Source organism: Rhea pennata, chromosome 20 (genome assembly GCF_028389875.1).
Source record: "Rhea pennata isolate bPtePen1 chromosome 20, bPtePen1.pri, whole genome shotgun sequence".
Classification (NCBI taxonomy): domain Eukaryota; kingdom Metazoa; phylum Chordata; class Aves; order Rheiformes; family Rheidae; genus Rhea; species Rhea pennata.
This window is the reverse complement of record NC_084682.1, coordinates 10817501-10843638: the sequence shown is the minus strand read 5'-3', so window position 1 is coordinate 10843638 and position 26138 is coordinate 10817501. Positions and strand designations below refer to the sequence as shown.

General features: G+C 40.8%; 1 protein-coding gene across 2 annotated transcripts in view; it reads right to left on the bottom strand.

Annotated features, from left to right (window-relative positions):
• The window catches only part of AUTS2 (activator of transcription and developmental regulator AUTS2), a 745402-nt gene that overhangs the window by 223236 nt on the left and 496028 nt on the right, over positions 1–26138 (bottom strand). For both annotated transcript variants that reach the window (XM_062592634.1, XM_062592635.1), the window contains exon 5: positions 13626–13655. In XM_062592634.1, coding sequence (XP_062448618.1) covers positions 13626–13655 — 30 coding nt within the window. The remainder of the gene's footprint in view (positions 1–13625; positions 13656–26138) is intronic.

The window sequence follows — 26138 nt, the reverse complement described above, 5'->3', positions numbered from 1 at the left end:
AGAGGCAGGTACCATTTCTCTGTGAATTGGAACAAGATAAAGAGCATTTCCAACTTCAGATCATCTCTTCTATTGGCAAAATGTAAATCCTGCTCAGCTAAGCCTCCCCAGCCTGCTTTTTGCGGAGTCGCGGACCTCACTCTGCTCTCCCTGCTCGCCCCCGGAGCCGCTGCATTCGGGTTCCTGCTCTTCTACAACCCTGCACTCCTCCCCACTGCAGAGCTAAAACCGTCAGCTCTAAATCGGAAAGCCAGCAGAGGACAAGAGCGGGGCAGCACCCGATTCAGCAGCTTCTGGGCAGGGAAACACGACAGCAGCGCCAACAGGGAACAGCCAGACGAAGGGAAACTAGTACAGAGAAACCGAATGCAAAGAGCTGCTGAGCGTTTCCCCGGTGTAGTCCATTCTTAGCTATCATGAAGCATGACTCCCTCTCAAAATTAAGGGAGCAATCATATCTTAAACTAGCTGATTTGTCCTTCTAGTCAAATTATTTCACTTTTTTGCCATCTTGGAAAGCCATCTATTCCTCTTTATCAGCTCTAAACATTTTTTTCCTTTTTTTTTTTGACTGTCTGTAGGTACAGTCACTTCTATTTCCAACTGTTTTTTCAAGTCAGGGTGTTTGGTGTTATTTAGTATGTTAGAACAAGTGGACATTAATTAATGGCAAATGGTAACAGAATTTATACTGAATTACATATGGCATCTGCAACAGCAGCCTATGAGTTCATTCTGATTAATGCCATCACAGAAAGTAGCAAGGAGTTTATAATGATTTGTTAAAGCAGCTATCTGAAAGCTCTTTAGTCAGGTTTCCCATTAACAAAAACAAGCGTTAAATTTCTTAAAGGCAATCATTAATTTAAATAAGTATTTTGTTACCATACATATAAATCATACACAGAAAGGAAACTTAGAAACAGTGACGCACCATGTAAAAACCCACAGATGCATAATGTGAAAGTGGTCATCTTTCCATTTCCCTGCCCATCCTCCCAAGGAATCACACGCTGGGCCAGAATCCAACCCAGAATCACAGTTCAGGCATCCTTTACACCAGAGGAGATGCAAAATGCCACCACTGATTTCAGAGTGAATCCTAAATTACACTAACTTTGCTGAGATCTAACAGATTCATGCCCTGGATAATGAATATTATACTGCCATAAAAGCACTATGGAGGTATGCTTTAAACAGCCAACCTGATGATCCCCACTGTGCTTTCCTCAACTTTAGCCTCAAGGATTGCTGGTGATGATAGTTAGGTGGCATCAGATGATCCTAAAATTCTTTGGGACAGTCTGCCACTATCAGTCTTCAAAATTTCTTGTGGAACGCCAATGCCCCTTAATACAACCCTGTACATTGCCACTCGGAGGTGGCAACATTCACATACCGCCTGCCGGCTGCTCCAAGCAGCCCCTCGGATCACAAGCAATGCACAACTCACCATTTGGGAGCCACTGAATTAAGAAAAACAAAGTAATGCCCCCCCCCCCAAAAAAACAAACAAACAAAAAAAAACTTTGAATAGGAGTCATGGGAGCTGGAAGATCTGCATTTCATAGCTCTGCCACTGACACAAATAATCCTACTTTAGTTCTTTAGTTCTTTCCCCTCCCATTTATATTATAGCAAATGATTTTAGAGATAAGGATGGTTTCTTTCTCTCTGTACTATGCATACTAAGAATCCTGTGTGGAAGGGGTTTCTGAGGGCTGCTGGGCAGAAGTAACAACACACAAAAATAATAAAGCATCACGTGGCTTTCCAGACTTGGTTCTAGTTTGTCTTCCCTCTGGAACCACAGATTTACATGAATCTGGAGTCCCAGATGGAGACCACGTAATGGGTAAGAGCAGAGCTGTCGTTACTCCTGGACCAGGAAAGGGAAACAGAAGTACTGTACGATGGTACGGCAGCTTCAGTACGCTGAAGCCTCTTCCACTGTGTTTTTGATGACACATGACAAGTATGAACATCCATCTTACAATACCTCTGCACCTTCCTGGGAGTACAAGATGCTACTACCACATTGAAAACGACCACCTTGACTTAACACCCTTGCAATGCCCTCTAAAACTGATCTTATTCTGCCTGTAGCCCGTCTGCTTTATCATGCCGCACTGACACCATCAATCAAAGTGGCGCTGGCAACATAACAAAGAGAAGTGGCTCCATTCAGAGGGCGATGGTAATACTTCGTACCTCTTCAGCTCCTTCAAGTGGAGGAACTGTAAGTGTTTTACAGAAAATTAGCCCAGCCACTTAGTTCCTGTGAACAGGTAAACAAAAAAGGAAGACGGCCTAAGCAGGACACTAGTTTGAAATGATAAAAATTGACTGTGCTGTATTACCTATAATATTATATCGCATATAGTATCCTATATAATACTATAATGAATATTATAACCACCGCCTGCTCTCTGACGGATTCCCAGGTGGCTTTTGTTGCTCCACTCCCACTGCACTGGTCAGAGAGACGCGTGCCCCTCAGTTCAGGGCCACGGCACAGCTCCCTGGTGGGACTGGGGCCGACCCTGACCCGTTCCCCATTCTATTCCCCTACTCTGAACTGGCGGAGACCTTCCCTGTCCTCCCTGCAGTTGCCAAGGTTACATTAAGGCAAAACAAAACTGTAAATCATTAATAACAACAATTCCCCATCAAAAGTCCTGGTGCTAGGGCACATAAAAATGCCTACCAAATCGAAATTTTCCAAAGTTACTTGTGAACATTTGGCACATACTGTGCGAAACTATTTTCTCTGTCCTCCTCCCCAGCCTCCGCCTGAGAATTTGTACTCAACGGGCAACTCTGAGCCAACGAAAGCAGTCATCTCTTAGATTCTGAAAATAAACAGTACCACCAATGCATCGTAAAAAGTCAACAATCTGAACATGCTTCACGTCTTATCCATTCGTAGAACAGCCCCTTAATCTGAGGTTATTACAGACTATCACTATCGTTCACTTTGTCTAGCATCTGCTAACTGTTTCTCTATAAATTCATCACTCAGGGCCTATTCACAGCCATGCATTAACTGCTTGGTTTTCCCTGAAAGTAAGGAATTTGATATGACACATAAGTCACCATAAACTCTACAGGATTAAGTTATTGAATCTTACAGCACAACTGGTTTCTACAAATGATACCCTGGAAAATGACATTATCGCTCAGTGATTTGGTTCAATCTGATTGCTACAGTTAATGTAATAATGTAACTCAATTAGGATGCTTTTGTTATGAATGAACAACCTTGCTTAATATTGTCTGACCATCCACAGTCAGCTGAAATGCAATGTTGAGAGGGCCTGCAAAGCCTAGAAACTCGGTGGCGCCTTTTAGGCGGGGATACCAGTAAAAATCAGAAAACCTAGGCTCTTTCTGGAAGACACAAAGGTCATCCTGGTTCCCAGTAGCAGGAAATCATAAAGTGGGCGTATTTGTAATACCTAGAAGCGAATCCATATTTTTCAAGAGTGCAGAGCAAGGACTGTTTGCAGGAGTCAATGTACATAGTTTGACTCATCTTTCCAAAGCAAAGTGCGTCAGGTTCACCTTAAGCTGTTTCTTCCACATTTCTTGGCACCCAGCAGAGTGCAGAGCGACATCCTGGCAGGACTGGGGCAGTTAAAAATTAAACACGTTCTTAAGCCTTTTCCTATTTCCATGTACGATGTTCTTCAGAGAGGCTTACAACACTTCAGTGGAGTTACACACCACTATAGCAGCTGGGATCTGCTGCTTTACTGCTGAAGCGCTGATAACGTACATTGTTTGCACATCTGTGCTTCTTAAACCTGGAACTATTTGACTCTCAAAACATCTCTATGTGAAGCAGATAACTTGAGTCTCGCATTCCAGCCCTGTGGCTTTTCCTCCAGAATAAATGACGGAATCCTTCCAACAAATAAACTAGGGGTTTGTTCGTGGGTAAAATAACAAGGCAGAGCAAAGAGACTTTCTGAGATGGTGCTGTCTTGCCTGTGAGGGAAACTGAGAGGACAAGATTATGCAAATGTGCAATGGATTTACAGAAAGATGAAAGTTTAGAGAGGTTCTTACTCTGCTGCTACCTGCAGGCCCAACCCTAATTCAAGCCACGTGTTATTCCCTTAACTGCTACCCTATTGGGGGAATTTCTGGAATCTAAGATATACAGTAGCTGTATTTTACCACTTCCAAGTCCACAATACCCTTATTAGTGCTGAGCCAGATGGAGAGAAATATGCAGAAAACCAAAGCGATACTTGCAGGAATCTCTCAATTCATTGGTGCATGCATTTAATTTCCTGTCTCCTTGTTTTCAGCCTGTCCGTGGATATGTTTGCGAGAAACCTGAGAGGGTTACATGTGTTGTGGCCTCCAAGACTCTTAAAAACATGGAATAATTATCATAACTTCAGTATCTTTTTCTTTTTTTCTTTCTAAAGAAAATTTCTCCAAAGAAATGTCTCACCTTCTCATTTCTCAAGCCTAAGACTTTTTTCTTTTCAAAGAAACCTGAGAAGACATTCAGGAATGGGGAACATGCTTCATATATGATTATAAAATCGGATTTGTTATAAAAACCAGATGTTACTGTAAAGGATAAAGCGTATATGAATATTATGTTTGAACAACATATAGTGCACAGTCCTTAAAGAAACATATTTTGAAAGCCAGATATGTTTGGACATGGCCAAACTCCAAGATCCACAGATTGAGTTTCTGTCTGCCTGTGCACACATACACATACCATCCATGCACACTCCCCAAAACACACAAAACACTTCTGTAATCAACAAACATCTCTATATAGGTATATTGTTCATAAGAAGCACACCAGCATATTTCTGTACATGGGATTCCTTTCAGGATATCTAATCTTATTTTTGCCTAGAGGGTTTACAGATACTCAGGCAAAATAAAGGAGATATACCTTACAGAGTTCTTAAGAAAGCATCCCACTTGAAACACTCAAAATTAAATTTAAAAATCCACATCACCCAGCATAACTATTTCCCAAAGGCTGGATTTCAGAGTACGTGTGGGCGGGCGTGTATGCGCACGCACAACCACGTACATATTTCTTTGTTTCCCTGAACTAGTCAGATCCAGGATCAGAAACCCATACTGTGATATTACCCCTGCATCGGTAGCACCCTGAAAAGGGCACCTTGCCTAGCACTCCCACGCACTCCAACCACCTTCCCTGATCCACTTTCATAAAAGTTTTGTTGCATATAAAAGATGTCATACTAAAATGTGAACAAGCAGGAATAGCTATTATTTGGAATGCCTTTCTTACTGCAATCTAAGCTCCTGGAAGGGCTTTAGGAACTTGTCTGTTATCCTTAGAGATGCCTGAGATTGCGTCTTTGCCTCTTGTAGCGCCCTGAGAACATCACGAGCTTTAATCTCTCCTTCCTCCTTCCCCCCAGCCCAGGGAATCAGCTCCTACAATCAATACCCAGCTAACACTCCTGGGCCCAGGGAAGTCTTGTGCAAGTTCTGCAATAAAGACTGGGAAATGTATTGCCAGGAAGGCGTTAAGCCAAAAAAAATATATATACACATATATACACATATATATACACATATATATACATATATATATACACACATATATACACACATATATATACATATATATGTATATATATGTGTATATATATATATACATATATATATATAGTCTAACTCAGTATCACATCCCAAAACTCTGCCTTAGGTGAAACAATGACAATAGTAGAGTGCACCTAACACGGCATGATTTAACACCTTAGGATGGACACACAGGGATGATATTTTCAACCCAGTCATCAGCTTATACTGAGAAGTATACGAGCTGACAGTCCCAGTACTTAACCTCACTTCACCGTGAATATAAATGCAATCTATATTCAAAATCAAAACAAAAAAATTTTAAAAGGTGGGTTTTTTTTTAATCCTTCCACCTGTAAACATCCACGTAAAATAGGAGCAAGGGCAGAAAAGACCGACTTCTAGGATGTCGAATGCGCTCACCTTGCAGAAGTGCTCTGTGCAAGGTTGTGCCTTTTGGCTGAAAATATTACAGATACTGCTGGTGGTGGGGGACAACAGCTTGGGGGCAGTACCTATGTCTAGTGTACATATTTATAAAACCCCTAGGAGGCTGTAAGAAATTTATCTTAGGGTATATATTATGCTTTGTAAAGAAGCATTTGAAAACAGTACTATATTTGATTTAATCTCTCTTCTAAGTTTCCTTAATAAACATTTCTCTGTATAGTTATGCCTCTAATTTTAAGTGTCCATATACATATATAAGCAGACATGTTGCAAGTAATGCACATCTAAAACACGTATGTATAACAAAAATAACATTATTTTCATGATATGCAAGTGTATGCATAGAAACATGCTGCAAAACAATATATATGTACATATGCCGTAGTTGATGTTCTAAGATCGTATATGAGAACAGCTTATATAAGAATAATAAAAATTAAAAATAATAAATACACACATGCACTAGTACAGCAGTATATCTATCTGCATACTGCATATATGCATAAAGCACAAAACAGCATGCAGTATAAACACACAAATGTAACATCAACATTCGGTGTATTTACATGCTACCTATTTTGTATGTAACAGTATGTGCTCATTACACACAGACACATTCAATATACGTAGAGCACCCCGCATTTGAGAATATTTTTGCTATTTTCAGTTTTCATATAATGACTTCATGCTTATCCACATAAGCCATGCTTACAAATGATACTCTCTAAAAGTATAATAGTAAAGCCGTATTTTAAAGTACTGGTGCGACACAAGTCCGAACACTCAAAGCGCCATATATCCTAGGACAAGCACCTGGTGGCATCTGTGCCAGCCTCCCCGCGCTTCAATCTTTGATTGTTTACTCAACTGCCAGAAGATGCTTGAGAGCCCTGGGGAGAGCAAAACCTGTTTGGGCCATTGACATTGAGTATCCTTGGTGCAGGAAGTCAGGACCTCAGAGGTATCCATCATTACGCCCGCCTCAAGGCAGGCTGGAGCCAAGGAACTTGCCTGAGAAGCTAGTAAAATTTTAATGCACTCTGTAGTGCGGTCATGTCATACTCAGTTATGGCAAATAATCCCAGATGCCTGCAGAGGTAAAATGGAGCTGTAATGTGCTTGCCTCCTAACCCGAGCTGACAGCAATGATGTACGACTACCATTAGCGGAAAATATCACTTCAACTAACCCGTGATCCAGCTCCGCTAAGGGTCACATTATCCATGAGGAACAAATTACACTCCCAAAGTAAATACAAATTTTCTACACGAAATGGGTACAAAAAAAGGAGAGGGGAGCCGGGAGGGGGCAGGGGGAGAGGGCGCGGGAGCGATACGTTACCTATGACAACATGCTGCCGGGTGACAAAGATGATAAAGGACAGGACAAATCACCGGCTGAAAGCGCCGGGGCACCAGCGAGCACGTACTCACGCCTGCAAACACCATGTCCCCCCCCCTCCTTCGCAGCAAACGCATAATCTTTTACAACGAACAAGCTCGGCTCCGATTTTATTACCGCTCTAGCTGTAGGGACCCTCTATGTGGCACATCAAATGAATAAAAAGGATCCTTATCTTTTCTCCTAATGGGCCTTAAACAGTAAGAAATACTTCATGATTGCCTGAGCGTTGCTAGCATGTAAAGTCTGGGTGATCTTTCACCCTCGGGCCAAGTTTAAGGTGCTGCCTTTTCCCGAGCTAAAAAGACAACACCTGTGCAAATACACAGCATAAATCTCATCGATGGGAAACATCCCGGCTTTGCAGAAACAGTTAGAGGAATAATACTGGGAAACTATTCCTCTAATCCTATTCCTTAGCCAAAATAAATACATGGCAAACAGTAAGATATTGGGATCCCATGACCTGAAGTAATTGCTTAAAACTGGGTTTTCAGCTGCTGTTTCCCCACAGAGCCTTGTTTGCTAAACACATTGGTACCCACCATCTGAACAGTTTTTTTCAAGCTCCCCAAGAGCTTGGCTCTTTTTTAGTAGAGTAAATAATCATTCCACCTCTTCAGGAGCGCAGCACAGCGCCCCAGTGCTGCACGCCGGATGACTGAACAGGCATGGCAACGACTGAGCTGCAACCTGCCACACAAGCCCTCCCTTGCCCCAGGGAGACTCTGTTTTAGGGGAGAACATTTCCACCATGGTGCCCTCACTGAGCTCCCATCCTCTCTTCCCTCCTTTCTTACTGGACTGGAAATGATACCACTTACGTCTCTAGGTTTTTCTCCAGAAACCACCTTAGTCTTCATACACCTGGATTTGAAGAGTGGAGAGAGATGCTAAAATGTACTCGAATGCCCTTCTTTGCAATAGAATAATAAATGCTGAGATTTCCCTCTATGACCAGACTTTCCCAGACTGGAAAAATTATTTTACATTATTTATACTCCAGCTATGCATAAACGCCAAACTAAAACCTTGGCTGAATTTCCAGGCAATAAGAAGAGCACAGAGGATATAGCTACGGTTGCCATGTAAAACTTCAGCTGGTTCCCTGTTAGTTATCTGCTACAGCTCAGGTACCGTCTAGGTAGATGTCTGTCTTTCAGGTGCTACCAAAACTACTTCCTCCAGATTAAGGGAAAAATATGGCCATCACAGTTTGGCTTTCAAGTGCCCTACTAAAAAAAAATCTCAAACTGAAGTGACTACCCACACAACAAATGACAGTTATCCATGACACAGTTCTCTCAAGTACAAAATGGCATAAAGCAACTTCACCATTGCTTAATCCATTTGTGATAGAGTTTCACTACTGCCAACAAAATATATGGGAATAAGCCCCGTGCTAGGCAGCTATTTATCGTGGTCTTACATTTTAAAGTGCAGTTTAAGGTGGGCTTGCTTTGGGTTCTCTTTCTGATTCGCTGTGTTCAACATGTGTTTAGGAGCAATGACACCTAGGCCAACCCAGCTTAAAAGGATGCTCTGTTTATTCGAGGTCAGAGCTGTAGCAAAGCAAAACTCTCCAGATTTGGAGAACAGAGAAAAAATGGTCTATTAGGAAGTTACTAAACCAACTATGCATTTATTCAGTGGACTGAAATGCATGTTTTTTCCCAAGGTGTTTGGACTGTAACCGTAACTAGTCCGCCACTGCACTTGATGGCATTGGGCCCTGAAGAATGCCTCTTATTGGGACTCAAGAACTTCACTAAGAGTACTCATTGGCTACTGCTAAGACATCTATAGCATTCAGTCACTAATCATAGCTATTTGCATGTCAAAGTTACACATTTCTGATCAAAGTTAGATAAAATCCAAGCTGAAGCAGGCCTTTTTTACTCCTGAATCTGACATAAGTAACAACTCTGTGTATATTGCAAAGCAGTCCTCATTGATCAATGAAATATTTTCCTAGAAAAATCTTCAGTGAAAAACACTAAAGCACCGTAGATTGACCCTAAATTTTAAAATTAGTCTACACAGAGTGGTGAGATGAAATGCTAGAGAGAATAAATAAAAAATGACTTAGTCCTTAAATCATCTTTAGCTCCTGACTTCCTCATCACATGTGTCTGTATGTCTTTTTAAACCAGGACTTATATTCTCAGGAAACCATGTATTGGCACTAATGCTTTTTTTCAGTGTATTAATTACCAGGGGTATAATTCTAAAGATTGTATCTAGATATCTAAAGAAAACACAGTTGCACTTAGATTTGTCAGCTATGCAATAGCTTGCCCTAATTTTAGACTATCAATTCTGGAGACCTGCTCAAAGAGCAAGACTGACAGACTTTTTAATGGAGAAAATCTAAGGTCCCCTGGGATCCATACTTTCTTCTGATTCGGTAAGAAATCCCAGCGGCATTTGCTGAAAGGACAGAAAATGACATCTCACTAAGTATTAGTGATTTACATTCTGATGCAAGGCCTCCAAATATACATCCCCTGCACAGATACACTTGTTACCTCTTCAGGTTTTTAGTAACAGGAGAGCAAACTTGGAATGCTCTGGTCCAATCCTGTGTGCCAAATTAGAATGAAGGAGCATTAATCTATATAAATATATAAATTACCCATCCAAAAACATGTCATTTAAAATTGAGATGCTGACACAGCCTTAGATACAGTACTGCTAAGCAGGGGCTGCGTCGTATTTCAATTAAATATCCTTGTTTCCTCTTCCAGAGAAACCTCTGGAGAAATGTCTCATATGAGGGCAGACGCAGACAGAAAGTGACTCTGTCTGTCGGCTCCCAATTAAAGGGTAGGGAAGATGGATTGGAGGCACAGCCACCACCTAATAGAGATCAGATATCAACAGTGATTTACACAGCCAGATAGATACATATTCAAGTGGGGAAAAAAGAACACTAACAGCGAAAGATGCATTACTTTTCCTGCTCTGTCACCACTCACTCCCCAGCTTCCCATGTCCTGCTCCTGCCTGGATTCTCCTATTTCAGTGTGGCCCTTGTAGTCACGTTGGCACCGACTAGCCTTTCGACCACCTTGACCTGTCACACATCTCACTTCACACTGATCTGCCTTTTTTATTCAAATGCACCAGCCTATCTTTCTGAATCACAGGTCTTACTTGTTCTAGTAGAAATACATACATGCTGTTCAATACTTTTTGTTGCCTCACTCCTTTCTCCTGTGGGCTCTTACTCTCCCATGCCCACCAGAGGATCAGCCCTCAAAACTCCCAAATGAATCAAAATTGTTCCCTTTCTGCAGTTCTGAAGAGCAAGAACACAATCTATCTGTAGCATTAACCATATATTCTGTACACTTCAGTATACTGAAGTCTGTAAGAGATGGCCCTAAAGAAAAGTAGCTCCCCTCTTCATAGAAACATCCTAGCAGGAGCTCTGTTTCTGGTGGGAGGAGAATAACTACAGAATCCTTGGAATACGTTGACCTAGGACCGAGCAAGAGCAATTGACAACTCACTAGTAGAGCAGCTGCATCGTCGGAGGCCAATACTCTCGTAATAATACAAGACACTTGGGTCAAGGATCTCAGAAGTTCTAATCCTGCTGAGTACCCTCAGCTCCTACTGTTTTTAATGAAACCTGAGGATGCTGAGCACTATTTATGAAACGATCAACCTCTTGCACAGAGGTCTGGCACCTTCTCTTCTTCCAATGCGTTTTTCTCATAGGAATTTTTGGTCTGAAAAAATGTCATTTTCTTTCGAGCAGGGACTCGAAATCTTCCATGGTCCTATTGAAAGAGATCTAAAAGATCCTGCCTGTCTGAAGAAAAGAAGTTTCTACTTGTCAGTTAAACAAAGGAATAACGCACAGCCTCCTTTATAGTGTGTACTTTACCTGTCATCCAACAGCCCATTATCATGTCACGGCAGAGTGCACTTTTCTACAGGTCACTTTGTTTAAAATGACATGGATAATGCACATGTCAGCGAGCTGACAGTCCCGACCGTCCTTCAGAGATAAAAACCGCAAGACGAGCGCCTGTTCTTATCTGGGGTACATGCCTTGGTCTATCATCTAAGTCAGGCAGAACATGATTTCTCCAGAGAGCACTTTTTTCATTTCCCGATTTTAAGAAAATCAAATAAGCACCATTTGTCTTCATCTGAATATGCTTGACCTGCTCAAATGATGATGTCTCGCATTTTATAACAGGCTACATATGCTGAATTCAAATTAACAGCAGAACAAGGCCTTTAGATCTCTGCCTAGCTGCCAACACAGGCTGAATAAATACACCAGTGTTAGCAGTCGTCTTTCAGATTTGGGCCTGAGCTATGAAACTCAAAGCTGGGTCTGGTCCTGGGATTTGAACAGCACTAAATTACCAGGGATATTTGGATCAGCACTTAATCCCATTTCATTAGGGGGGGAAGACAAAATACAGATCACAGGGATGAAATCCGGGTCTGGATTTTAAATCCTTCCTGCCCAAGCACTGGGATATTCTGTGTGAGGTACAATCTGGAGTCTCTCTTGTATCGTACTGCTGAGACAAGCCTCAGTGAGCAAATCCCACATCCCATAAGCGGCCTATTTGCTTCTTTATTTAGGAGCGCTGTAAGAGAAAAACATTGCGAATCTGGCAGAGGTTGGCTCTGTAAGTGCAGCAGTGGCAGGAAATTACACTTCTAGTTCTAGGTGCCATAAACATAGGGGCCGAAATTCAGTTTATCATCTTCCACTGCAGAAAGAACATCCTGAAAATGAATAATCACTTCACAGGATGGAATTTAATGGTAACACATTAAAAATTCATATCTAAAAGTGCAGGTTAATATTCTGTGCAAAAACCCAACTAAACCTCCCTTTTCTGTTGTCACACACTGATTAACTCCAGCGATTAGTTCCCTTATGAAAGGGAAATCACTGCAGTTCAAAGTAAACAGTGGTTCTTTAACATAGTTAGCAAATTATTAGGAGACACAAGGAAAATAAAACCTCTGCTTGGGAAATAACTGAAAGCTTAAGGGCAGAGATTTGGCAGTTACATACAGAATGGGCTGAAAATTTCCTTGGCTTGCTGCTATACAAATCCCGTGTAGAACTGATTAAGATTTCGAAAGACGATTTCTGCACTTATTGTTTCCTTGTGGATTTCAGAAAGTATTTGTTATTTTCAGTTGCATTAGCCACACATCAGCACAGTCCTCTCTCTTCTTCTTAGTTTACTTGGAGCTAGTTAGCAGACTGCCTCATGAAACTCTAAATAATGCAACGATATTACATGAACCTTATCTGACATCTCGTTACCCCCTCTCTAATTTCCGTTCCCTACTTCACTGAGTAAAAAAGGAGGAAAAAACGATTACATTGTCAAAATATCTCTTAAGGCTCAATATATGAACAAAATTGCAAAATTCCAACCTGGAAATAAAGAAGTTAGAACAGTTTTTCTGCAATGATTATTTCATTTTGCCAATTAAGAAAGCTAGATGTCAGTCTGTTCATAATATAAAAATATAAGACACAAAAATGCAATGTGAGTATTAGTTTTTCATACTACCAGCCTTCTAAACAACAAACAGCTTTACAGACCAATGTCTCTATGACTCTTCTTCAGCATTACATTCTTCCTTTTTTCTACTTAGAAACCCACAATTATTGAGGTAATTATCAGCAAGACGTGTCACTTACTTGACTTAATGTACAAAAAATAAAAAGAAAAAAAGAAAAAAGAAAACCCTAACACTTCAAGTTGAGTTTGAAGAACCTCTCCTGTAGACAAGCAAGATGGCCAAGTGTGTGGTTAAATAACTGTTAAAAAGTGCAAATGTGAGGGTTGCAAATGCATTCACTTGCATTATTAAACTGTTAGCACTTCCCAAAGGAAAACGTAGTCTTAGAAAGTTTTGGTAGACAGAATTTGTTTGTTCATAAACAACACACACAAACCCTGGCATCAAGAAGCGTGAAAATGAATTGTGTAGCCTCCAAAATATTCATTAGAATACTCTTTCCCTTAGAGGTCTACTCCAAATCCAAATCAAAGGGAACAAAATCTTTTCTTCACATAGAGTCATACCAGATCAATCCAAAAATAAACTTTGGGTAAGTAACAGGATAACAGAAATAAGCGAATCCAACAATATATTTTTGCACCCATATCGATTCCCTTTCTTACCTTTTCTTCTTGATCACTGTCGCTGTCACACTGAAACAGAAAAAAAGAAAAAAAAAACAGGTAAGATAAGGTTGTTAAAGAAAAAAAATAAGACAGATTTCTCCAAATAAGATGGCTGAAATGCTCATAAAGCCTTGTGGCTTCACGCCAGTTTGTATGGGAGGAAATTTTTGCTTACTGTAGAAGACAACACATTAGTATGTTTGTTTTCAGTGCAATTTTTTCATGATTCAACAAAATGCATTTGCAATGCCCTCTGCCAGGCTAATTCACATGAAAGGGAGCTGATGGTGCATGGCACATTTACACTTTAAAACTGGATCAGGGAGGAAGAAAAACAATATTAGAGGGCTGCTTTGCTTTCTTTTGATGGACAGTATTTCTCATATTGCCTGCCAATAAATTAGCTTCAAAGGCTTCCTAGATTGGTGGGTATGGAAATAATTCAGGTTTGCTCATCCCAGAACAGAAGCATTTACAAGGCTATCATTTTACTCCAGTATTATTTGGAAGATTCACCGTGTATCACCGCTCACAGCTGCTCCATTAATGAACTCAGACTGCAGTGGAACCAAGAATGTGCCAAATTAATGGATTCACTGAGATTCTCTAGACTTCAAAAGTAGCCCAGGTAACATGGTAGACATTTATAACAACATGGTATAATACTGAACATTAACACTGGAGGGGGGTCATGCTAATTATCAAGTGCTATTGTTCGATTTTTAAATATCTTCTGCTGTTGGAGGAATACAATAGATAAACAAAGGAATCACAGATAAGTACAGAGAAGCATCAGAACTCCAAACCACTCCTGGATTTGCTGTAAGTACACAAAGAGTGCTGGAAATAGCTATGTGAGGACTAGCTTTTCTTCTTTCTTCAGCCCAGATTCTGACTCAACCCACCTAATTCTGAGTAAAGACAGAGCAGTCGTACCCGGCAAGCTCCGCAGCAGAGTGCAAGAAACACCTCCGAACAGCTTTAAAATCTGGAGGACTGAACTGCCTCTGTCCTTCCCCAGGGATGAACTCAGACCTCTGCAAGTCTAACGACAGACACTTCAAAGGAAAGCACAACATCACCGAACAGGAGAACCGGGCCTCCCTAACACAGTCAGCTAGGCCTTGATTTATGTCCCTACAGAAGAGAAGTTACTTAAGTCCATTATGCATTTGCATCCTATTTAATGCATCTGTGAATATGTTTAATAAAGCAACCAAATTCCTTTGAAATCAGTTATGTTTTGTGAAAGTGAATTCCAAAGGTTAACTATACAGTGGGATGTGAATAGACATAGCCAAATATACCCACAAATATATGTATCTGATTTGCACAAACGAACTCTTCAGTGTGTTATTTTTCTTAATTATAACTTTTCAGTTTCACTGGCTTGTTCCTTGTCTTTATTGGTACAGGAGGTGAAAATGTGCCTTAGCCCCAATGAGCTACATACTAATAAATTAAAAGCTAAGGAGTTATTTATACGTAGTTTCCAAACAATTTAGAATGAAGCTAAAAGTTAGAGAAAATTACAACCTGTTTTCAGGTAATTCCAAACAGAAATGCAAGTAAAATTTCTTTAATAACTGAAATGATTTATTCAGCACTAGTTGCACCTAAATGCTCTGGTAACGAACAAGTGAGATGGAGCACAAAGGTATGTGACAGTTTTAACTCAAAATTTGAAACTCATGCAAAGATCAAGCTTATGAAGAACAGACAATACTTAAAATCGTACTGTTCTAATAATGTCCAATTTTCCTTCTGTTACATAATGTACTCATACCCTTAGCCTGTAAATGCTACAGTGTTTACAGTAGCATGTTGACTGCAGCATGACTACGTATGCAAAGTTTTGGTACGCAGGTAAGCATTTGTTGGCAAAGCAAGGCCCCATGTTTACAGATCTCATCCATGAAAATCACAGCACATCACAAAGAATTCCCATTCACTATCCCCATTTTTATAGTTTGCTGCCAAAATTTAGCCGTTGGGCTACAGTACTTTCCTCCACTGTTTTATTACTGCCAGGACCCTTCACGACAGCAAGGGTGGTGTGCCATATTCATTAGGATGCTTTGTAACGTATTGCGGTGACATCTCCTATGTATTTCAAAACAGGGAGCCCAGGACCAACCGCTCCGTTTGTTTGTCCCCTCCCAAACCCCCAGCTGGCTGGGAAAGAGCTTGGGGTTTTGTGCTTTCTGCAGCGCGGAGGTACTTGGGGAGAATACTTGCCAGCGACATCTGAATTTGCCAGCAAAACAGTTACCCGCATTTGAGTGAATCTGCAGAGGAAGGGCACGCAGAACGACATCGGTGGGAAGTTATTTCCATCAAAGCGTTAAGCCTCCTGCTTTCCAACAGTCCAGTTCTAATTTCAAGGTCCGCTTAATTCCGCATCAAATAATTATCGTTATACCCAGAAGCACCTTGTCTCCAGAGTTAAGCATATGGCGAAGGACTGAGACCTACTGGTGTCCATTATGGAAGCAGCACGGATGCCAAGCTGATTAAAAATGCTCAGGCTCCCTTCACAACATGCCCAGTGACTGACAGCTTCACGATTTGGCCAGTCATCGTGGCTGCCAAAAAAGCCTCTGCTGCGCAGAGGCCCACATGGCACACGGAGAAAGCAGCTCCATTCCTGGTATTAAATTCCCATACTGACCCGAGGACTTTGCTCTGAGCTCAGCAGGAGCACACCATCCAATTTACAGCTCCAGCCTCCAGAGCCCTCCGTGCCAGCCTCTGGCAGAGACGAATGATGGTCAAACCCCTCCAGCTCATAAATTATGCAAAGGCAATAAATGCACTCAGCATACAGCTCCTAACGTTTGCCTAGCCTGGCTCCAGATACACTTTGTAAAATGCCAGGGGTCCGGCATACACACGGCATCTATTTCACACAAAGAGGTTTTGTTGATGCTGCGCAAGGTAAAGAAACCCACAGTCCAGTAGGGCTGTTGTGTCCCAACAGAAGAATTTCATGGAGAACTTCTACAACTTAAAAAAAAAAAAAAAAAAAAAAAGAGGGGAAGGCAGAAGGGACTTATACTTACAGTATATGTAAGTGCCCACATAGAAACGCAAGCATACATGTGTTTTGCACAGCCCAGTTAGGTTGAATTTTCCGGGCAGATTAAAGACATTGCTCTCTTCATGGAAAGAATCAGACAATTTATTTGCAGGGATAACTCCAGGAAGACTTGCAGAAGAGTGGAAGAGGAGGTTTGCTGCTCAGCCTGGAAACCAAACTGGAGCAATCGTACATCCTGCCTGTGCCTGACACAAGTTCAGCAATCTGGGCATCTCACTTGCACCCACATCCCCCAGTGGCCCTGAGTCTGATGTGTTCATTTTTGGATGCCTTTTTTTTTTTTTTTTTTTTTTCCTCCCCAGAAGTGCTAAAGGGTTAGCAATTTCCATTTGCCATGGACTGTATTGCTAACCACTTCTGGAGAGCTGGACCTGGAAGCCAAAGCTCACAACTCTGATTTCGATTATCCAAAATTACTGCTCATGTTTGAAAACTTAACTCTGCATTGCTTGCTTCCTCAATTCCCTCATCTGTAAAACTGGGAGGAAATATTTCTCTACCTCCTAGAGTCACAGAAGAAGTAAAATAACTTAAGTGCTTTGAGATTCTCCAAGCAAAAGCGCAGTCAAAATCTATACAATGGGAACAGCAGAACCTTGTTGTCTTAATCTCACTTTAGTCTGCTACATAATCCTTGGTGTCTTGGTTACAATTCTGCTAACTGATAGGTTTTATTATATTAATAAACAATTCACCCTTTTTCTGTGAACAGGTTAGACACAACCTAGCTTTTTAAGGATTCAAATATGTCTATCAATATTTCCAGAAGGAAATCTCACCTAAAGGGATAAACACCATTACCAGACACAGCGGTTATGGCAATGGAGAGCAAACTAGACTTGAGCCTAAGTCTAAGTACATAAAATGACAATTTAGGTTTCTATCATTGATTTAGCAATGGTAAAATAAAGAGAGGACAACTGTTTCTTCTCCATGATCCTTGTATTTCAGAAATGGCTCTGCTTTTCTAATTTCTTTAAAGGTCCCTCATTTTTCATCAAATGCAACCAGTTCTCTCCAAAGATTCTTTAAAAATGGTGGTCTGCATTTTGGACAAGTGAACTACATTCAGTAAACTTCTCCTAAGATAACTCATAGCACGCTCGCTTTGGATGAAGGTGAAAGACGTTCCCATGTACATGTCTAGCCTAAAGATTTTGCACCAGACGTGTCCCATTTTGGAACTGAAGTGATGGAAATGCTTTGTGCTGGCCTTCTGTTCTCAACTGAGTTACCATATCTTGTGGCAATTACAAAAAGATAGTTTTCCAGTGTTCTTCATGTCATGTTTCAGGAAGCCAAGGCTCTACACACACACCACATCCGAATACCCCGTAAATAACAGGGATCCAAAATATCATTTGCAGATAGCATGACCTGATTTTTGGATAACTGTCACTAGCTTCACTGGCAGCTGCAAGTGATAATATGACAAATCAGGACAAGGAGCCTGCAGACGCATTTTACACCTGAACAAATAGAGGGTTTTTTTTTCTCTGATTTTCAAATGCAAGGCATTTACCATCTCCAGACTGAACATGAGTCACGGCTGATTGTAGTCAACCAGGGCCAGGTCTGAAAAGGACCCAGAGCCAGATTTTCAAACGCTGGCTTACATTATCAAATAAACAACCGACCAAACACCCCTCAGCTCTCATTTAAGCACTGAAATGAAAGCCAGATTAGCAAAATTGCTGAGTGCATCCAGCTCCCGTTATGACATTTATGGCCAGAGTTTCAAATGAACGTGGCACAAAATGCTATGAAGTCCTTCCCTCAGAGGAAGCAGCACTTGAAATGACTATTTTATGGTTTTGGAAGTCTTGTACCAGGCTGAAGAGACTCTAGCAGTTTTCCCAAAGGGGCAACACCACTACAAACTAAGCCAAAGCCTGTGACAGGAAATTCACTCAAAACTAGCTCCACAGAGAATTTTTATAGGACATTTGGAAAACTTAGGATTGTTCCTGATTTCAATAATCAATCCAGACTGACAATGACTTTCTCAACTGGCCACGTATGACTATCACTCCAATGGTTCAAGTATCTTTAACAACTAACAACACAGGGTACCAGGCATCACCTCACTTGACATGCACACGCATGTGTTCATGCATCATTTTGCATGACTTCGGCAACTTCATGCTCAAGCAGCACTAATCAGAATTAGTGACCCACAAACCTGCATTTTTATACATGTGCTGCAGTCAAGAGTCAAACTGTTATTCCAAAAACAAACATATCGTGAGGAAGAAACATACAACCTTTTAAGGTCTTTATACTAACAAAAAAGAAGGGTCCTTTTTCTTCCCTAGATTAAATCTTCTACATTACTACCATCAGGCAGGGTTGATGCACCTCGTGCAATCTGGAGTACACACAAATATAACAGTAGACTGGTAAACTGGGAAGTAGAAAACGTAGAAAAACCTTTATAAGGTTTAATTACTGCTGTGTTTTGCAGAAGAAAGCAGAAAAACTGAGGATTGGGCAAAAGATGGCATTGTACCTCCCAAGTGTTCTGCCCCAGTTGGACAGAGTGTTATGTTAAAATGCACAGCACATCTCCCACAGCACCTGCAGAATGGGACTGATCCTAAAGCTGTATTTCAAAAATCAGTCACCCTGTGAGGTTATAGCTATAATTTGCACCCATTTTAATAGCTTGAGAGAGCCTGGTCCAAATCAAGCTGAGCAAAGGTCTCTGCCACCTCACCAGCTCATTCAGGCTGAAGCAACACCGTGGAATTCTATGTACCTGGCTGATTGAACACATTCTTGTGCAAAAAGTGGCAATCATTGAATGTATCATGTACAATGACATTGAGGAGGGCATTGTTCTCTATTCTGCTCAATGGACTTTGCTGGAACAGCTATTTCACATCTTGGATCCATTTATCATTGCCACCAAAGGAGTCAGCACTGCTGAAACGCCAGCGCTGAACAAAGTGATTCTACTCATCTGTCTGCTGAAAAGAAATCTGAAGAAAATGAGGGAAAACCCAGACTTCAGCCATGTTCACACTGACATTTGCAATATTCTTGTCCGTCTATCCACCAATGACAAACTGACAGCCTTGGAAAGGGCAAAGATGATATTCTAGCTATACAATTAGACCTTTGCCTCCAAGAAAAAAGGAGGAAAAAACCATCTCCTAGATGAAAGGAGACACAGACAAGGAATAAATGGGCAATTTTCTAATTGATGAAATGGAGACAGAGAGAGTCACAAAGAAACTGAGAGCAAGAATTTTCACTTTTTCTTTCCCATCTCTGACTTTGCCTGAAAGTAGAATTCAGCATGGAGCTCTTCGCCAAGGAATCTTATATATAGCATCTCACAAATTGGTTAACATCACAGTCTGCTTAGCAATTCTTTACCATTATTCACAGTGATTCAGTGTAAGGTATGACTCTGAAACAGAGATGGTCTGAGAAGTTTAAGGTCTGCTTTCTCAAAAGCAAAAATTATGGATTATTCACATAAAAGTCCCATTTTGCACAAATTACCTTAGTCTGGACAAAAGATTGCAAGGCTGAACTTTAATCTGAATTCCATTTTATCCAAACAGTTCAGATGAAATATATCAGTCTTCGACATTTAAAGTTATCTTGGCCCTTCAGAGGAAAAATATTCAGTACTTGGACCATTTTCAGATGCAACTCTTTTTAATTTCTCCCATCCAAGACTTACATGATTTTTTTACACAGCAAAATGACACAACTAGTGACTCCTTCTGCCTCTGCCATCAAGAAAACAATGTTTTGATAAGAAAGAATTACATTTTTTTAACATTAAAATGAAAAAAAAATTGTATTATGCATGATAATGTAGATCCACATTATGTTTATATGAAACACATACATCCTTTGCAACTGGTGGATGGCATACGTAATTCTGGTACACAACAGGTTTACTTGTAAAATACGGGAGGATCTCAATCCAAAAAGACAGCTAAACACAATCCCTTTGTGGGCTGATTCTGTTGTTCCCAAATCACCCTGTACTTTAATAACCATAGAGGCAGCTTGTAGGTCAAACCTGGCCTGTAGGGCATCCTACGCAGTGTACTGCTTTTGCCTCGAGGAAGAGCGGTGGTAGCAGTGACCCTAGCTGCACAGATGCACTGAGCCCAACACTGCCGTGGCTCTTTACTTCTGTTTCCACGGTCCCAATCATCAGCAGGAAACCCCCAAAGCCTCTGCTCCCAGAGCAGCAACCCACTTGGATCAGGCTGCAATCTTACCTCCTTTCCCCATGCTTGACTCTGCTCCTCACTCTGAACCCCCAGCTACCCAGACCAAGGAAAGGCAGAGGAGGACCATGGACTCTTATGGATACTGCTGTGCTGTGAGGTGACTAGAATGACTCTTTTTATAGGCAAAGGGATTGGGCTGTCTAGATGCAGGCTGCTGATGTCCTTTAAGGGGAAGGGAGAGAGGTGGAGGAACTTCTCTGGCTGCCTGGGGAGGTAGTAGGAGCCTGCAGGAGCCCAAAATGCAAAGCTGGCCTGAAGGCCTTCAGGGACTGCTGCTGCTCCTTGTCCTGTCTGTGTGCACGGGGCCGTTGCAAGCAGGGAAACAGTCCACCAGCACCTTCGGGTACAGCCCTGGAGAAGGATGAAGAGGAAATCACCTCTGTAAGAAACACATTTTCCTTTGCTCCTTTGGAACAGAGCTGAGGTTGGTAAGTTATTGTAGTTCTTGCAAAAGCGCATCTCCCTTGGTTATCACTTCCGATGGCTTCCTTGTGGTGTCATTGCTCAACGAACCCACAAGTGCTTTAGTTCTAACTTTCTCCAAAATACAGGAAGTTCCCACAGAACGTTAAATGGGCCTTCCAGATGCAGCATTAGAAAGCTAACAATGCCACGAGCTACTCAAATCAACATCCTCAGGAAGTACCTGCACAAGTCCAGCATCCTAATTCTACTAGACTATCTGAGCACTTAGCAACCTTTGGACATTTAAGCATCCTAACCTTAATTTTAGAAAGTCATGGTCTTTTGCAACAGAAGGATGAGTTCTGTGCCTCAGTTCCTCAATACTCTACACCAAAAACTGACTATATTCCTCCTCCTTCTGAGATTCTGAATGCGCATTTGCTACCTTCTTATCTGCCTTTCAGCTGTACATAATTTGCAGTATGTAATGTCATTTTTTAGCACTGATCTAAACTGACAAGTACTTTGTCACAACTCAAAAAATAAATAATGGTAAATAATAAAGAGGTGCATTTAAACTGGTGGACCAAGTCAATAGCAAAGAATTAAACTAATCAGTGTTTAATGAAGTCAGTACTTGATAGTGTATTAGCCAGGGTCTCAGTATAAGAAAGGATTCCTATTATTCATACCTCCTGGTCTTAGCTCAAGAATTCAGTTTGGGATTTGAGTCTTCCAGGTGCTTACAGGCTAATGAAATCAAAATATCCTGATGGACAAGAAGCAAAGCATGTTATGGGTTAAAATAATACAAGAATCTATTTTTTCCACTGTGTTGTGATCCATAAAAATCACCCTGAGCCTTTCCTCTTTCTTCTCTGCCTGTGAAGCCAATTGCTTTGATTGCAGTGATATGAGCTTGCTGAAATGACTTGCCCTTGCTTGTGAAGCAAATGGAACATGCTAATAGAACTTATCGCATTACCCGATGCAAAAGTGCCATAGCTCATTACTTTAAGATAAAAGGATATCATTGCAGACGGGAAGCAGAATTGACTTTCTGAGGCCCGACTTGATGATGATTTAATCAACTGCTCTCTTTCACTTCTCATCTCTGCGCCTGTCGGTTTCACAGGTGCTGTTAAATGAGACACTCAGAAAGTGAGCGGAGGCAAAGAAATTGCTGTCATTACTTTTCAAGAAAGGAGGTATGCAAATTTTCGACAGAAAGATTGCGTTCATAATGGGCCTGGTAAAATACAAGGATCATGCTTGACAGGTGAGGGCAAGTCATTTGTACGTCCTTAAAGTGAAGCAACCATCCTCATTTAGAAATTGTGCTCCATAAGAGAAGCTACAAATGAAAACCATGCAATGGCTGAGAAGCAGCAAGCAAAGCTTTGAAGGCTTTGCTATTTCAAATCTGACTTCAGCAGGTGCCTGGCATGCCTTCACACATGTCTACTCTTCGCTGCCAGATGGCCAAATTTTGACCTCAGTGTCTCACAGAGAACGCCTGCTATTTTTATTTATTTATTTTACACTGTCAGCTTTGCATGTGCAAGCTGGGGCCTGAGAGTTTCTTCATCACTGTTGCCAGAAATAGGAATTGCAAGACAAAAAGCTAAGTCAAGATGGAGTTAAGTTTGAAAATGGAATCGATCATTTGGAGGTAACAACTTGTTTTCTTATGCATATAGCTGAGTATTATAAATCCCACAAAGTCAAGAGCTTGCAACTCATCCAGCCAAGTGAAAGGCAAAGAAAGAGAATAACTTGCCAGAGGCTTCTGCAGGGAAGCAAGCAGGACAAGAAAACGCTTGTTCTGGACCTAAAAGGTACCTGGTGTCCCTGTCTGATTACAGCATGAAAGCAAGGGAAGAAAGAGAGCAGTTTAATATGCAATTGGTTTAATGGAAGTCCTCCAATATTCCAAAATTAGAAATAAAAGAACAATAATTGATATGATGAATTGTGTAGTCTAAAAACTCTTTATAGACCTTGGATGGCTATTGAGCTGTTCGGATCATTTTAAATGGGGAAAAGAGAAATACAAAGCTCTTACTGGTGTCAATCAGGTTTTTGATCAGACCTTGACAGTCAATCACAATTAACAGATTCCTTGGGGACTCCACTGTATGCCAGTTATGGATACAATAGTTAGCCATAAAAATGTTAACATTTTGCCTCAGACAACAGTATAGGATTAACACCGAATTAACGCCACAAATGCTGAGAATTAAATAAGGACAGTTAGGAAATATTGCCACAAAGGAAGTTTCTTACAATGGAAAAGGTTTTAATTAAGCGAGGTCACTGTTTTAACTCATTCACATGCACTCATTTTAAGAATTTAAGATATTCTTTCTCAGAACACATAATTCATTTGATCGATTCTCCTATGTTTGCTTATGAAGTGCAAGTAGTAGAATATTACTTGACCATTTCCCTATGTCTCAGGCTCTTGACCATTCCATGCGTAAGCAAACAGTAGTGACCCAGTAACACCTTGCAGATCTGTCTCGCCCCTCGCCAAAAGCCTGCACTTCTTTGCAGGCTGAAAAGAAAGATGATCTAAGAGACATGGCTTTGGACTAGAACTTGGAAGATCTTATCTCTGTCACCGGCTCTCAGGATCACCTCAGACAAGTCTTTTAATCTGTTCTATTAACCCCCTACTTTTCTTTTCTTTTTTTTTTTTTTTGACTATTAAATAGCATGCTCTTTAGGACTGGGTTAGTTTTTACTACATACACTTATAAAGTGCTTAGCATAACAGGCTTTGTTCTTAGAGAATTTTGGAGCTAGTAGAAGAAAACATATAGAACAAAAAGGCATTAAGACTTGGATCAGGCCTTAGACACATAATACTTTTTTTCCAACATATAATTATATCTTATTTTCCACCAACTGAACTGCCTAACCCTAGCAAATCATATCATTTCAACTGAAAATTACTTTTATTTTAAATTACAGATACACACACAGAGAAGAAACAATAAAATATCTACATTGCAGAGGGGTCATTGTCATCTTTCACAGGCTGCAGCAACTCTGAACACAAAATGCCTGCTGAATGCACAAGAAGTGACATTCGGCTGATGTGTAAGACAAACTAGTTGTAGAAATAATATTGGAAACAAAAAATAATGAATAAAAAAAAGTCAGCTCTTCTCTTTCTCAAACAACAAGCTCTTTAGCTTATCTACTCTGTACCTGTACACTAAGCTAAGCAATTTAAACAGAATTGTATAAATAATAACAATAATAATTCCCCAAACAACCCAAAACGATTGATCCTTAGGGATGAGACCTTAACAGCCAAGCCATAAACCTCTGAACATTGCATTTTAATGGATACTAAAAAACTCTTAACTAAGCCATATAAATACAACCTGAAATAAAATGATTTATTTGTGTTCTAGGCTGTTTTCGAACTCCCATAAACATTCTTCATTGTCATAATGCCAGAAAAATAACTCAGGCTGCATACTAGCCCTGTAAACAGCCTCCTATGTTGCGCTTTCTTTCTCTTTTCCAATCTTTGTTTTACAGTTCATTACTTGCACAGTTGTTATATATTATTATTATTTATTGCTGCCTTTATCATTTTTGTAAAATGTATAAATTGTCCATACTAGACCTGAGGGAGGACGAGGATTATTCTAAATCTACAGCAAGCAAATATAAATTCTAAAGACAATGGCCCACTCTGGCCTGCTTTTCTCAAATTTCCTGTTTTGACATACTCTATATTATTATTTGGAATATGTAAACTCTTATTAGAAATTGAATGCATTATTTTTTTCAGGCTGCTGCAATTGCAGTAATTAGAATTAAAACAGGGGTTGCATTTCTCTAGGCAGAATTGGAAGTCCCCAATGTATCCAGCTGAACTCAACCCTATTTGATCTCACAGCGCCTGGGCAAAGGTAAGAATATTAATATTCAGGGCAGACACTACCCAGCGGAGTGTCCTCTGCTGAGGCTTCCTCTTTCACCAGCACACAGGGGTAGAAGCGGCAGCTCTGTGCTCATATTGCCCATGTCGCTACTTCTAATGGAACCTTTAGGCTAGGCTTCTCCGGCACTCCCTTCCTGAGGGCTTCTTCTAATCAGTCCTAAACCTAGATGTCCCTCTTTTCTTCTCGGAAAAATCTCTACTATTCTGCTATTACTCTCTGCAACGCTGTGATTTAAGAAAACTGCAACTCACAGTGCTAAACTACATGGCTAGGGTGATAGCAGAAAGACAGGAAGTTTGGGATAAAACAAATCTCAGCTTTAAAAACCATTCCCACATACAAAATCCTCACCATGTAAAACAAGGCCCTCAGTTTAGCATTAAGGTACTTCTAGCAGTGCTGTAAGAAAGGCATTTGTTTTTTTCCCCACTGCTGCATTAACCTCCCACCTGAGTAAGGTGATAAAAACCCCTGTATCATAAATGATATCAACGACTCCATGACTGTTATCAGCAGTGGCAAACTACCTGGCACAGCCAAGGCAAGGTATTGCTTTAAATAGCTGGCTTTTAGCACAGTGTTCAGAAAAATTATCCTTGTCCAGATGAGTCTTGGAAAATGCAAGAGTTTTGCCAGCAACAACTGTGTTTAAACATGGCTGTAGCTAGCAGTGTTGAGTGTCGCTAAGACTGACTCTACGCTTCTTTTTCAGCTGCCACAGTACTGAGACTTCACGCTGTTAAAAATTATCTCTTCCAAAGGGAAACCCCATGGAAGGGCT